The 16,473-nt window shown below is 37.0% G+C and overlaps 1 protein-coding gene and 1 long non-coding RNA gene across 2 annotated transcripts; one reads left to right on the forward strand and one right to left on the reverse strand.

The window, feature by feature from the left end:
• Positions 1-1,720: 1,720 nt before the first annotated feature.
• LOC126332931 (uncharacterized) lies at positions 1,721-3,385 on the reverse strand. The gene is made up of 3 exons (XR_007564011.1): positions 3,082-3,385; positions 2,788-2,939; positions 1,721-1,895 (listed from the first exon to the last, which is right to left on the reverse strand). It is a non-coding gene; the product is annotated as an uncharacterized LOC126332931 (long non-coding RNA).
• A 71-nt stretch (positions 3,386-3,456) lies between these two features.
• On the forward strand, positions 3,457-15,928 carry LOC126332915 (zinc finger matrin-type protein 5). The gene is made up of 3 exons (XM_049996692.1): positions 3,457-3,940; positions 6,979-7,116; positions 12,190-15,928. Exons 1-3 carry the CDS (start codon positions 3,814-3,816, stop codon positions 12,447-12,449), a joined length of 525 nt encoding a protein of 174 aa, XP_049852649.1. The 5' UTR covers positions 3,457-3,813; the 3' UTR covers positions 12,450-15,928.
• The last annotated feature ends 545 nt before the right edge of the window (positions 15,929-16,473 follow it).

The following is a 16,473-nucleotide window of genomic DNA, read 5'->3' on the forward strand; positions in this document are numbered from 1 at the left end:
AAAACAAGTCTGTATCTGAAGTGAGAATGATGTCTGATGTAGAAATAAATATACTGTTTTTCTTGTGTACATTAATGATTTCTCGTCCATTACATTGCCAGATACATACTTTTATTGTGTTATGTCACATGGGATCAAATCCTGGGGTAAATCATCAAACCGAACACAAGTTTTTAGCATGCAAAAGTGGGTAATAAGAATCTAATCTAGAATGAGATTGTCACTTTGCACCAGAGTGTGCACTGATATGAAACTTCCTGGGAGATTAAAACTGTCTGTCAGACCGAGACTCAAACTCGGGACCTTTGCCTTTCGAGGTCAAATGTTGTACCACCTGAGCTACCCATGCATGACTCACCGCCCATCCTCAAAGCTTCAATACTGCCAGTACCTCGTCTCCTACTTTCCAAACTTCATAGCGCTTCTGTGAACCTTGCAAAACTAGCATTCCTGGAAGAAAGGATATGGCAGACACATGGCTTAGTTACAGCCTGGGGGATGTTTCCAGAATGAGATTTTCACTCTGCAGTGGAGTGTGTGCTGATATGGAACTTCCTGGCAGATTGTAGCACTTGCCAGCAAAAGGCAGAGGCACCGAGTTCTAGTCTCGGTCCGGCACACACTGTTTCTCCTTTTGTCATTCTTTATGACACATTCATATTTAAAGATTACTGAATGTGTGCAGAATAAACCACATCCCCCTTGAACATTTTAAAAATATATGACTTATTATGTAGATATGTAAAATGACAACACCAATTGCATGAAAAATGCTTAAGGATGTTCAATAAATCAAATCATGGTTGTACTGTGGTTGGGATTGTGTAAAATAACAGATTGCTATTACTTATCTAAATATGTGGTAATTTCTAACATTAACACACATTTCACTATCAGTTGTAACTACTTAAGTATCATTCCAAGATTTTTTATCATTAACATGTTAGAATATTCACTACAGACGCAGAGGACATTCAACAGTTTCAGTGTGCATTAAGCAAGAAAAATACATGCACAGTAGAAATTCAAATCAGGCCTGCATACACACAATTTCATGGCGAATCTTGATTTTGCGGGGGTATGAGTACTCATTTCATATTGCACAGTATGTACGCTGTCATAGGCCGGTATTATACTATCAAATGTCTTTGTCAAAGATATGATTAAATATGCATCAAATTTACTTGACAAAGATCTTTGATGTGGTGCTGAAAAAGGGGTATTACACTGTCATCACATTTTTTTGTCATAGTACACAATGGCCGACCAAAACAACTTGTTACTAATTGCAGCAGTTGCATGTACCACAATTGCACTGTGTGCACATGTGGAAGTGGGGGGGATGAAACATACCTGGGTGAAGCCATGGGTTTTACGACGAGACAATAAAAGCATTAAACAAAACTTGTTACGTGAGCTTGTAGTGGAGGACGTCAAGTGTACATAAATTACCTAAGAATGGATGAGCATACATTTCAGTATGTGCTCAGTGAAGTGTATCCTCATATCACAAAGCACCATACTCACGAACTTCTGTATCTGCTGAATACAGGCCCATTGTAACACTCCAATTCCTTGCTACAGGAGAGAGTTACTCTAGCTTACAGTGCAGCACTTGAATAGCACAGTGCACGCTAATGATAATAATACCTGAACTGTGTGCAGCAATTTATAAAGCACTAAAGGACCAATGTCTGAAGGTAAATAAATTCCAATACACTTTATGTGCATTAAGAACTATTTTTATTTTATAAACAAATCAATTACATTTTGAGTCAAGAAGCTACAAAATTAATCGGTTGTGCCTTCTCTTTGTGGGAGAGCTCTTAATGCTGGGGCTGTGGCTGTGTCTCACTGCATGTGACAACAGGCTCTTCTTGAGCCTGCATTTCATGCTATAAAATAGAAATGAAATCCATTAGTTACATACTTCCTTGCACATACACAAATCTTATTTACAGGTATCCAGAAACAGAGAAGAGTGGGAGCAAATTGCAAAGGATTTTGAGGAGAAGTGGAACTGTTATAACACTATAGGAGCAATGGACGGAAAGCATATTCATATCACATGTGCAGAAGCTAGTGAATCTCACTTTTTCATTATAAACCTTTAACCGTATCATTTTATTTGCCACAATAGATGCTACGTACAAATTTTTGTATGTTGATGTATGAACTAATGGGCATGTTGGTGATGCTGGTGTTTTCAAAATGCAAACTATGGGAGTGTGTCATTGACCGATCTATTCTGAACATTCCTGTAGGCAGGAAGCTTGGGAACACAAACTTTACAATTCCAATGGTTGTAGGCCCTACTGGCAGATGATGCTTTTCCTCTCTGATTTAAAACATTATGAAGCCATAGGCCTACCCCTTAAAAAAGGAAGAATTCAATTACAGACTGTAACGGGAAGGAAGATTAGTCGAAAGCAGCTTTGGCATTGTTGCAGTCGTTTCAAGATTTTTCTGACTACCATTAATGTGCCTCCAGAAAAAGTTACAACTACACTGGCTGCCTGCACCCTGCACAACTTAACTGAGAGGAGAAAACACGTTTACGCTCGTCAGGTAACAGTGTCCGCGGTAATAGTTGAATGCACTTCTGAGTCTCAAAGCACTGAAGACCTACCGCGAATGGAACCAACAGCTTGCCAAGTTGCTTGTGGACGTCGAGCACACGGGAGAGCAGTTAAGAGAATGGTTTAAAACATTTTACAATGGCGCTGGGAAAGTGCCCTGGCAAGATAATCACATTTAGTTATGTAAAATGTAAACAAATGTACAAACCTCAAACATTTCTTCGAACGTTGGTGTACCACGTTCACTGCCACTTTCGGAACTCACGACATTGCTAACACTTTCGTCCGCCTCAGTGGCTTGGTCGAGGAATTTTAGCATGTGGCACCAGTACACTTGCGGAATATAAAGCTTATAAGCATCTGCAATAATAGCAATGAAAATAATGTAAACTACTTCTTGTATGCTTCAAGTAGCTGCAGTGAACAAATTTATGCAAATCATTTGTATGTCATGTAAACTTTAATTGCATAAATAAAAAGAAATAAGTATGTCGATAGGTACTTTTGCTATCTCGCGGGTGCGCGGATGAAATTAATCTTCTTCTTAATGTCTGCTGCCGTGCAACCACGCCGTATCTCACGGCTAATTATCTCCGCAATACTTTTATAGCTCTCTCATCTTCTTAATCTATTTTTGTATTCAGGGTGCCTCACTTTGTAAATCGCCTCGTCAGCTTCACACATCTATATTAATTTTGTAGTTGACGGTACACACCAATTGTATTTTCCGGCCATGTTTACAGACATTAGACACACTACAGATTACAGAATAGTGAAGTCACGCAACGCCACCAAGGTGGCGTTGAATCAGGACGCTGCAGCGATGCTAGCGCTCCACGTGGTAACATGTCACATTGCAGTGAACAGAAGACAAGAGACTTTTATGATCTACAGCGAGGCCCTAAATTTGATCAAATTTATTTGACGACAGATGAGATTTGACAAAGTGCCTATTACACCATCAAATCTCTTTCACATAAATATTTGACAAAGAAATCCAGCCTTGTGTGTCATATTCACAGATTCAAGGAATTCCGCATTTCAACGAATACAAAATTTCCAGTCGAACCTTTTCATTGGCTGATGGTAACTTGGTTCTCATTGGTTGACTGGATCTCTCCACGGGCAGTTGTTATCACTTTGCTTTGTTTGCTGGTTTGTGACTTCAGACTTGTGAATTTGTGTACAGTTCAGGACTAGAGGTGTCAATATCGGTTAAACTGGTTTATTTTAGATGGGTAAACGTTATTACTGCGATTATTGTGACAGATCATTTGTTGATGATTATGAAGCGAGGAAAAAACACATATCAGGGTCAATGCACGTGCGATTGAGAAAAGAACATTATGATGCTTTTCGCGGTATGGTATAGTGGATTTATAACTTTATTATCTTACAATACCTGAGCCTTACTGTTCCTGGAAGTTGATGTAATTTAAAGTTACCAGGAAAACCTTTTTTCGCTCATCCTGTTAAAATCATATATGACTACTATTATTGCATAAACCATTTGCGTTTATATTTCGTTAAGTTATATAGCCAACTTTTTATGCTAAATTCAAGATTTTGTGACTCTTTTACACAGTTACAGATGATGTTAGAGTGTTTGAAATAATTCTTCGTAGAATTCTTTCACTCTTAGCGGAATGTGCTTTAGTGTCCCAGGAAGTATCAAAACAACGCACATTTCGCAGAAGTGTGAAAGGTCAGCCAGGAAACAACTGTACCTGATACACACAGAACTGCAACATTTACATCAATACTCTGCAATCAATCAATTGTGATATTCGATATCGCCCACTGGCTTCCAGCCGTGACATAGGGTGTCTTGTTATGTGACGTCTTGCGTGCGTGTTGTTTTCGAATGATTGTTTTGTATAGGGCCGCCACAATTGCTAGGCCCAGTACGAAGATGACACAAACGAATATTACAAGCACCCAATTACAGATGTTTGAAGAGGGATTACCAGAATGATAGGGGTTACTGCTTTGTAGTACCGTTTTGATTTATGTAACTGCTACTTTAACGAAGCCGGTATACAGACAGACCAAGTATTATTTGGGAGTTTCCAAATAAGCACTACATGAACTGTAGCCCAAGGTTTATTAAGACTTCATCCCTGGTGTGCCTCTTCCTTCTGGCACAATATTTGAAGATGTGTAAATTATTTAGTTTTGCTATTACAGTTAAACTTTCACATACGTTCATAAGAGCCTGAAGTTAGCCACACCAATATTGTAGGGAATGCTGACTAAGATTAAAACATGTGTAGCCACAAATGTGAGACTATACACTCAATTTATTTGACAAAATGTTCATGGATGCTTATTTATAAAATTCCTTTATTATGCTTTTCCAATAGCCACTGGCTCGGCACAGCATCTTGGTGTTCTCAAAAGCAAACATGAGTTCTTTGTTTAGGTTGCACTCTGCCACTACTGATTTCTTTGTGTGTCCCAGATGTACATACCAGTTGTATTGTGTTCCTTGCAGTGTTTTGAGATAGTGCTGAATTTGACTGCACATTCATTAGAGATAAGATACACCTTAAGTATATGAAGTGTCAGTGGGTACTTCACAGAACCAAGAATATTTCATCTTTGTTGGTGGTCTGGAGGGAAAACGGTTTTGATGTCACATTTTCCAAGCAGCCATGCAATCTTGGTTGAGTGTGGCCACATGAAAGGAAGAAAACCATGTCTCTGTTCTCATAAACCTTCTATCTGGTTCACTGAATCTTTTTCTTTGAGCACACTTCCAATCTGAGCATTCACTGTATCAAATTTGATGGTAAACCTCCTTCAGGTGTTGTAGTGCAGCTGGGAGACTTTCATTGTATAGCTGACACACACCATATGGACCAGAGCAGAGTTGTTAGTAATACATATTTCAGCACTAGATGTTAGCAGCTTGTTGCATGTGGGTACAGGTCTGTGTGGGCCTTCTTCCTATAAGCTGCATGTGTACCACCAGCTTTCTTTCTTTATATGATAGCCAAGAGAGGAAGATAATCATTCTGATCTAGTTGTGTTGTGAATGTATTATTTTGTTGAATGCTTTTTAAGTGACTCAGAAACTTGGACAGTGGCTGCCATTATCACATGTTGCAAATGTATCAACATAACAAAAGCATTGCTTGCATTTTAGGTGTCCGTTTGGAGTGCCAACTTTTCAGAGAATTCTGTGTATAGTGTACCTACCTTCCTTGGATATCTTAATCAGGAAGAGGGTAGATGGTATCCTAGATTATACAGTTTATATAAAGAACATTCAAACAGATCTATATTTGCATGCAACGAGCTGTTACCATCCATTGGAGAGGCATACATTCCTAACCAGTTTTTCTATTGGTTACGAGTCAGCTGTAACACTAAGACATGTTCTGACGAAATGTGCACATTGTGTACCATATAAGAAGAGTGTTCAAGGAAAGAATAGATGCAGTAAATCAGGAAGGACAGAACGTATTCAATTTTCTTCCCTATATGGAGCCATTCTCAGCCAAGATTTTCAGGCTGCTGGGAAAAAGTTACATCAAAATAGTCTTTCAGGCATCGCCAAAGATGAAGGACGTAATGCAACTTCATTTGCAGGGATATGTAGCATTCCATTTGAGTGTGTCTTCCCATACATCAGGCAACTACAGTGCTGTATATCAGTAACATTGTGATGTATACAGAGAGAAATCAGCACTGACAGAGCACAGCCAAAATGTAAAACATATACTCAATTTTAATGGTAAGTTGCTGCACCTAGCCAGCAGCTGTGAGAAAACAAAATAAAGGAATCTGTAGAAATAACAATCAACAAAAATCTTGTCAGTAGGGATGAAAGATATCAGCTAAGTTTATAGGTCGGTAACTCGCATTAGGGACTAAATGCCAAGTTGTGGACAGCACACACTGCAGATAACAGTGTTTCAAGATATATTTGAACAGAGCCTGTCTGCCATATTATACCCAGCTGTCTGCAGCCAGATTGTGGAAACAGCCATCTTCTGTGTATTAATGTGGGTGCATCTGCAGTGTCTCAACACTTTGAAAGACTATGAAGAGTGTGACATTTGTCTGGCTGAAAACTAGCTTTTCATCTGTAGATTCGTTATGTTTATTTACTGTACACATATGAGTAATACTGTGTTATGGCAGATGCAGTAAATTAAGGCTACATTTTTGGGAAAAAGAAAAAGAATGTGTTGTCAGTGCCAACATTTGACTAGTTATGAATTTGTTCATTATTGCTTTGAATAGTTGAAATCAATCACATGGTCTTAAATGGCATTTAATATAGTCTACCTGTATTACATTGCATTGATATACATATATCTTCGTCATATAGTGAAATCAAACAATTCATACTGTTTTTATGATATAGAGATAAAAGTTTTTGTAATTATAGATGCAAAGACCATATTGGCAGAAGAATCAGCAAAAGTGCCATGCAAGAGGTATCAGCAGACTCGTGAATGTGTTTTTGGCTCCAACTGCAGATTTTCACACTACACTGCAGAAGATTTAATGAATTTAAAAATGAAAGGTAATTGGAAGAATTTCTTTTGCAACTTGAATATGAAATAAACTTCCTGCTTTACTTGAACAGGAAAGTCTACAGATTTTGTTTCAGATGTATATGTTACAACCAGTCTCTGTATTAAGTAAATGTTTACATATCTGACATCATTCCTTTCCATTTCTCTTTTAAGATATTTTTGATGCTGATAGGGAAAAATGTTAGAAAATTTTGTTTCAAATTTCACACTGCTGCTTTTGAAGAAATTATACAGGATGTATTATAATTAATGGTGTAAACGCATACTGTTGAAAGTACTTAATACTAGAAGCAAAAGTCTCAGTAACATAGTGTCAAAAATGCATACCTTGAAGAGCTATAAACAATTTTTCACCTTCAATACTGTAAAGCAAATCTCTTCTATTGCAAGCTCTTTGCTTTTCATATTGGGAAGTGATGATATGGACCAAAACAAGGAAAAAATGTCCAGTAAACATGTTTTCTAAAATGCATACCTTTAAAGTTACGATTACTTGTTTATTAGAAGAGTTGTCCAAAGTACTGGAGATTGAAAAAGTGCTCATAGCTCTTAAGGTATGCAATTTAGGGCACATGTTTACTTGACATTTTTTTATTGTTTTTGTTCATATTATCCCTTCCCAAAATATTGAAAGCAAAGAGCTTGTAGTAGAGATTTGATTCACAGTACCAAAGAGGAAAAAGTGCTCTTAGCTCATAAGGTATGCATTTTCGACCCCATGTTTACTGTTACTTTTCTGCTTCTAGGATTGTATACATTCAACTGTATGCGTTTGTGCCATTAATTATGACACATCCTGTATAAAGAAGTACTGTGACAGTCTGTACCTAATTGAAATTTCTTATATTGAGACGTGATGAAAAGGAAACTGAAACAAAATGGTGCATGGGGAAATGGAAGCAGCTACCAATTTGCTTTCATTTAGTGCATAAACTGCTTATTTGTTGTAACTGCCTGTGGTGGTAATCCGTGGCCATCCATGATACCACTGATTATAGATTTCTTGTCACTAATCTTACAACTGTCACCGTACTGTCGTTTGTTTGTCTGTTCTAGATCAGCCTCTGCATTCATTCATTTGTTCATTCACTCATCCATATGTCATACACTAATAATATGTAAGAATCAGGGCAAAATTTTTCAGTTTTTATTGTCCCCCTACGTTACTTCTCCTATTTCAATAAAACAAATTTTCAGTTTTTTTATTTTATTTAATTTTTTATTCATTCAAGGATCATCTCTCAATAAAATCAGTGCTCAAAATATAAATACATACTGATTACATAAGCACCCTTTAAGAAGAGAGGACAGGTGATAGTGGCCTTGATGAAGGCTCCATCCTGGCATTTGCCTGGAGTGAATTAGGAAAACCTAAATCAGGAGAGTATATAGAGCAAACTCACCCTCATGAATATGTCAGTGTCTTAACTAACAAGTGCATTGTCACATTCAGTTTTTCTATGTTATAGAATATTCTTTGATGTACACACAGTTTGCTACACACTTATAACATGAAACAGTTTTGCTCTTCGTCACTGCACACACTGAGGACATTTGCTGATAACTTCTGGACCATGAAGATGCTGCTATGCCAATTGCATTTACTCCAGTGTGATTGGAACACTAACCTCAAGCCTGTAAGCACTCAGTTGTGCTCCATGCTCCTTGTATTTCCCTCTGGCTGCCTGAAACCTTCAACCAGTATTCCTCTGAGTAGCGAGATATTGATTTCAGGAAAATGACATCACCGTCATGCACTTTAGAACTTAACACATGATTTTCTTGTAAAAGCAGTATACTGTAACCGTGTATTGAAATGAAAAGGGGTTTGCAGCTGCCCCCCTTTCATTATCAACCACTGCTCTTGAGGCCTGTAAGTAATAATGTAGTTTGCGTTACTTATGACGAATGTTGTACCTGCCTTTCTGAACTGTTGTTTTTAATAATCTCTTTCATTTCCTTTGCAAATTTCTTGTAAAATTTTGTTCCTCATAGAAAACAATGTTTTGAGTTTAAGTGCTTGTTTCATTCTGAATACAAGGCAGAAGTAATTAAGTGGAGACCTTCCCCCTATGTTAGCTGACAAAAAGATGAATTTGGTACATGTTTCAAAGTTTTATTTGTTGTTTGTACTCCTCCCGAAACTAATAAGGTGGTTGTCATAGTTTGAATGGCTGGCTCATCCATTTTTTCTTCAGCAATTACTAAGCCACGTTTATCTGATGTAATATGTTCACATTGTTTTCTTTGAGCTCTGCCTTTATGTTTAAGCCAATTTTTTGAGAACTGACTTGTGAAAATTTGCATGCGTGCATGTAAGAAATGTTATATAAACATTTAATTTTTATTTTAGTAATATTTTTAATATGTTTATTCGTGTTAAGCACATTTATCTCATCATACTTCACCATAGGATCTGAGGATCTAAATGACAGGAGCACAGACAGTTCTGTTCATTACCATTGTCAAAATTTCCATTGTACTGGCCACTCCTCCACCAGGTTAATCCCACATATCAATCTTGGCAAGCAGTTCTTCCTTCCATCAGGACTCTTCTATGTATTTCTCTCTTCACGTGTTCAGTCTGCTACTTCTTTATTGGATTCTTTGCCTCAACATTTACTTTATGACGATCTTCTAGCACCACATTTCAGATGTCTTCAGTTTTCTTTTGTGCATTTGTGCCACTGTTCATATTTAATTTCTGTACATGACAGGTGACATCTGTAGTTGAAGCGTTTCTTTTTGCCTGTAAAAGTCTTCTCCTTTCGACTTCCTGCTTTTCTATCTTGTTACATGTAATGTATAAGTAACAAAATTCTTACTTCATGTAGCATGTCTGTAAAATACTCTGCTCCAGAATTATTCTCCAAACGTACTGCTTAAGTAGCTGCTCACAGAAATGAATGCCTCTGCTTGTAACGATATTCTACCAACATTATTTGTGTGTGTGTTGTCAAAGGTGGTGCCATATATCATTATTATTGTAGAACTCTCTCACTATGGTCTTTTAGGTGATACTGATGATAATTTTCCTCTTGCATACATGGCATTAAGGCACTTGATAGGCCAGAGTGGTAGAAGCTATAGACAGGAACTGCTTACCCCAATACACAGGAACAGCTTATCCCAAATAGCCCCTCTCAAATATTTTGAGGCTTTTTGTCTTCTAAAAGAGTAAAATAATCTTGATAATCTTTTCAGTAAAGTTAAAAGATTTGGCACAAAAGATAGCATAGAAGCAGTACTTTCCGTCAAGACACTACCCGCAAATGAAATTTGAAAGATGCGAAACTGTACTGGTACACTGTGTGTCCTTTGCAGTGTGTACATTACATTAGCCTGTGAAGTCAAAATGTAACATTAAATTTCTGGTTGTTAGAGGAGAACAAAGAGCAGGTCGACAAAATACTCCTCAGCACAGTACTTAGTTAGACAGTTGCAGTGGGACATTTTAATCAGTGTAGAATGTATGGTACAACTTTGCATTTTTTATACATACAACGGTGTCATTGGCAAAAACTGTGTTACGTGCATGGAACCCTTCTGGTAAACTAGGGATTGATCTTAGAATTTTTGGATTTATTGTCTGACACTCATCTGGTTGAAAAAGTTTGTGTGCAAAACTGCAATATGTACCAGAGAATTGCATAAGCGAGTGCACACACAATTTTTTTATAGCAGTTACAATGGAGTCTAGTGGCACATCCCAAGACTTTAATAGTGTCCTCCTTTGAGCTAAATAGCACGAATGATAACATCCAGTTTACTATGGAACATTTTAACGTTAATGGCATCCTGCTGTTGTTAAATGCCTTTTATGCTTAGAGAGAATGCCAACAGTTACGAAACTTTACAGAAAATGTACAACTTTCGACCTGGTAATTCATCATTCTTCAAACCATCCACCGTACACAGTGGCAGCATTCATATCGGTGCTGCACAAGCAGCATGATGTCCAATTGTCTGAAGAAGTCTTTGAGTGTGAGTTCATATAATTCAATTCATAGCCCACGCCAGTGGATGTGGGGCCAATTTTGTCCCCGACTGTAATAGGATTATAGTCATTGTGTGGTCTGGGGACTGCTTGGTGGTTCCATTAGCCTTGTGCCCCATGTACAGTGTCTCGTAATAAGGTTTATCATATAATACCATATTATGGTAATACGTCCAGAAGAATTGATAAAATATATCCCCTCTGATCTTTAGCTACTACACCAAGAAAGCAAGGGCAGTACATGTAATATTTTGGAAGAATTGGAAATTTATTGCTCATGGAAAAAATTTCCTGACAAAACAATGCACAGGTGGATGTATGCCATAAAAGCCTTTTGGCTAATTTTGACTGTTGAAATAGGGAGTACATTGGATCCTAGAAGCATGTTCTTTACACATTGACAGTAGATGTTGGGATATTCATCCCCTTGTTCAGAGGAGATTAGTTTAGTAACATTATACAGCCAGTTTCCATCCTTCTCATTGGTACACGCGATTCAACCCTGATCTGATTTTGCACGTTTGATATTTTCCATGCGGTCTCATAACAGCATCCTGCCAGTTTAGCTGAGTTTGATGCTGCACTAAGTCTCTGAGCAGTCGAGGGCTCCTTTCTTCCCTACTTAAGTTAGGCTATGTTTATTTGACTTCATTTATTTGGATGTTCTTACAGCACCTATGGTTTTTCAGATTTCTTTTGTTTTTCAAAGTTACTGAGATGTGCTCTTATTCTATAGGTTGGTTTTCGGGTTTTCCATAAAGTTATTTATTTTTATTGCTTTGACAATTTATGGTTGAACTTGGCTATAATTTCTTTTTATGCATACTACAGTGATTTAAATTTTAACATAAGTATACTATGCTTAGTGGTCTTATGTGATTATGATCATTTATTTTTAAGAACGGTTATTTCAAACAATAAATATGTTACTCCCATAATGAACAGATCACCTAATGATGCATTATAAGAGTTCAAAACTGGTCTTGACACTTCAGTAAAGGACCAGAAGACTTTTTAATTAAGTTACATCATTATTGTAAAATATTATTGCTTTGTCTTTCAGTTGAAGAAGAAGAGCGACTGGAAAGAGAGAAGTACACAAGACTGGATCTTGATCATGATGATGGTCCAACTTTGACATCTTGGCTACAGAAGAGAAGTAAAATGAAAACCTCACAGAGCACTGTTGAGGAGCACAAACCTAAAGCAACAGTTCTCTGGGAACTTCCACCTGAACTACAAGAGGTTCCTGATCTTCCTCCATCTCTCCAACCACTAAGAGTGGATGATTTCACAAATGCAGAATTTGAAACTTGGGGCTGATATGTATATATTACGGCTGGATGTATTACATGTTTACTCGTAACCCTTAAAGTTTAAATTCAACAATTTGTTGTTCTAAATTCCATGATGTTGGGACTGTTCTTTAGGCTCATGGGTATCTTATATAGTCCCTGTGCTCTTCTTTGCAGTTGGTTCTGAACTATATGGCTTTGTTAAAAATTGTTTCCTATGCAAGTTTTGGTTTCAGCTGATTCAAAGCACTTAGGTTGATGGCTCACTAAGAAAACCAGAGTTATGAGTGGTTGGATGCCACAATTTTACACAAAATGCATGCTGCCTCCTACCCCCCCTCCCCCCTCCCTCCTGCACACACACACACACACACACACACACACACACACACACACACTAGGGATGTCAGTCAACCTCCCCCTCCCCCAGTTGGGTATGTAGTCATTCAGGCCAATGTGCATGCTAGACAGTCGGTGCACAGCCAGCTGTGCCAAATTTATATGAATTAAGACAGGTTGATGTCATTGATATTGATATGGAGAAATTTATGTTAATAATTACGAAGAAACTTGCTTTGAGGAAATTGCCGGTAAAAATATGAAAAGATAAATGTGAGAAATAATTCTAGTGATTGGCTCTTGGAATGGAAAAACAGGAAAATGTTTTTAATAATGTAGGTATGCAGTATGACAGAAGCAAAATAGTACATTGTGTAAATATTTTCACATATGGGTTTTCTTCTGTTTTACTTCATTGTGTCCAACATGCACTAAAATTCAGTTCCCATAATCCAACATCCCATTCAGGAAGAGGCACCATCAACACAGTAATCCACAAAAAAGTTTCTGGGTTGATTATGTCAATCTCTGGGGTGGAAATGAGTTGGATGTCCATCTCTTGGATGGGAATGAGTTAGGAGGATGTTTTAATTGGGAATGCTTTAGAAGGGAAATGGTCAGGTTGAATTTAGGTGTAGGGGAAATTAGTGAAGTGTTGGCAGAAAGAGCAGAACTTCTGGTGGGGGAATTTTTGGGTTATAAATACAAAATCAAATAGGAGTAATGTAGTAGTATGTCTAATAGTATATTAAAAACATTATCATAACAAAGATAGATATTGTCAACATCTACCACAGTATTAAAAGTTTTACTGCTTACTATCGCTGCAGATGATGTTGAAACTGATGCATTGTATGATGATATAAAAGAAATTATTCACATAGTTCAGGAAGACAAAACTTCAATTTTTATGGGAGACTGAAATTCAATAGAATGAAAAGGAAGGGAAGGAAAGGGAAGATAATGCGAGTACGTGAACTGTGAGAAAGGAATAAAAAGGGAAGCCACCTGGTAGGTAAATTATCATTGCTAGTAGTTGATTTCAGAAGCGTGAAAAAAGATTACATATGTGGAAGATAACTTGAGACTCAAGTACAATTCCGACTGAGTGTTAATGGTAAGACAGAGATTTTGAATCCATATTTCAAAATACAAATAATTCCCAGTGACATGTGGAATCTGACCATAAGTTATTGGCTCCAAACTGCAAACTAAAACTGAAGAAATACCAGGAATGTAGGAAATTAAGGATGTAAGAACTAAATAAATCAGTAGTAGTATGGCAGGGGTTGTAATTAGTTTCAAAGAGTAACTTAGACAATGATTGACCAAAATGGGGAAAAGGAATAAAATAGAAGAAAAATAGGTAGCTTTGAGAGATAAACTGTGAAGGCACAAGAGGTTCAAATTGGCAGAAAGAAACCCTTGCGTAACACACAATATATTGAAGTTACTTGAGGAAAGGAGAAAATATAAAATAATGAAGCAGAAATTGCTAGAGGGAAAATCAAAAGTTGTTGAAGCATGTATGACTATGAGGAAAGATAGAGGTCATTTACAGGAGAGTTAAAGATAACTTGAGGAAAGAAGAAAAGCATATGTGCGAATATCAAGAGCGGGTGTGGCAAGGCAGTAGTAATAAAAAAGGGGAAACTGAAAGGAATACGTAGAGGGAATATGCAAGGGAATTAATGAGAAGGCAATATTATAGAAATGGAAGAGAAAGTGAATAAAGAAATGATTCTGCAAGAAGACTTTGAAAGAGCACTGAAAGATCGAGGTTGAAACGAGGCCCATGCAGCAGATGACATTCCCTTAGAATTATTGATATATCTGGGAAAGCCAGACATGACACAACTATTCCAAACGGTATGCAGGATAGGTGAGAGAGACTAAATACTCTATGTAGAAAAGCTGCTGGAAAAGGCAGGTGCTAAAAGGTGTGAATTTTACCGAACTATCATTTCGACAAGTCATGGCTGGAAAATATTGACATAAATTGTTTAAAGAAGAATGGAAAAACATTCTGAAACTGATCTTGTTGGAGATTGGTTTGGATTATCTAGAAATACAGGAACATGCCGACAAGGCAATACTGGTTCCAAAAATTGTCTTAAAAATAGGTTAATCTGAGGCAAACCTACATTACAATGATCGGTCAGAAGCCAAAGCACACTTGCACTGGTGTTACGCTCTTGGAAGTAGGTCCTACTTACGTATTAGATATCTTATTACTAAGTTTCATTTAATGTAATCTTAAGATATTCAAGTTTATTAAGAGCCATCAACGATTTTTATTTAAAAAATCATGTAGAGTCACAGCCTCTGCAGCATTGTGCTAAGCTTGTGGTGCTGTTAAAATGCAGTATGAAAATGGCCAAGGCTACTTTCTGTTCCGTAGTAATGTTAGAAAGTCTGTACTGAAGATATTTGTCTCGAGTGCAGCCATGTGCAGAAGCGAAATGTGTGTGATAAGCAGTTGAGGCAAGAAGAGACTTTAAGCTTTTTAAATGTTGTGCTACAGAATAACGCTGAAGATCAGATGGGTAGGCAAAGTAACTAATGATAACTAAATCAATTTGGGATGAAAGAAATTTATGACATAATGGGACAAAAGGACGGATCATTTGAGAAATTGTGTCCAGCTGGTAATGGGTGGAATTTTAGGGTGGTAAAAACTGTAGAGGGAAATAAGATTGAATACAATAGGCTTGTTCAAACTGCTGTTGGTTGCATTAGTTATGTTGATGTGCAGAGTGATGCACAGTCTAGAGGAATGTGGAGAGTTGCATCAAAGCAGTCTTCAGACTGAAGACATCATCATCATTTGGATTTAGGCCTTTATATTACTTGTGGTTGTTATAGAATGGAGAATAGCCATAGTAGTACTTGAAATACTACACCATCTCCACTTTATGTATAAAAGTGTAAAATGTCATGCCATAAAAATATGCACAGCAAAGTAAATGTTTACTTTCAGAGACCCTGTTCTTATTTGCCTCCATTCCAATATGAAATCAATATACTGTCTAGTTCAGGAATGGTGACACTCAAAAACATTTTTTTGTAGAAAGTTGTAAATCTATAATAAAACAGTTTTGTGTGACTGCTGAAATGTAATTTTAGTAACAAATATACAAGGCATTGCTATGCTATTTATGTTTGAAATTTGTCTGTCTTCAGAAATATCCATATTGCTTATTCAACAGTCTTACAGGCTCTCAAATTATCACCCTTGCCAGCTGAAAAGAAAGATGATCAACATGCAAATTTCACAACCATGTACTTGAAAGGGAATAATTGCTAAATTATGCATAAATTTGTCAAATTACATCTAAATTGACCTTACATTGGAAAAAATTGTTCGACATTTGTGTAAGTTAATTTAAGAAGTGTAGAATTTAATCTGCAGTGTTTGAAACATTGTCTTCCTCTAAGTTTTACCAAATCACTAAATGTTTGTGCTAATTTCAAATATAATTACTTCCGGTTCAGCTAGTATGTCGTCATTACAGATGCAACACTACAATAGAAATGGCTTAACATAAGGGCTCATACAGCAGATAAAAATTAAGACTGTTAAGTGTTCTGAGATAACATCCTTTTTGAAGAACAGACTGCTGTCATTTCTAAAAATGACCATTCCATCTCATAATACTCATGGAAGGGTGTCACCTATAGAGGGCTATATGCTCATAGTTCACAAGATATTG

The sequence above is a fragment of the Schistocerca gregaria genome, chromosome 2, assembly GCF_023897955.1.
Source record: "Schistocerca gregaria isolate iqSchGreg1 chromosome 2, iqSchGreg1.2, whole genome shotgun sequence".
Classification (NCBI taxonomy): domain Eukaryota; kingdom Metazoa; phylum Arthropoda; class Insecta; order Orthoptera; family Acrididae; genus Schistocerca; species Schistocerca gregaria.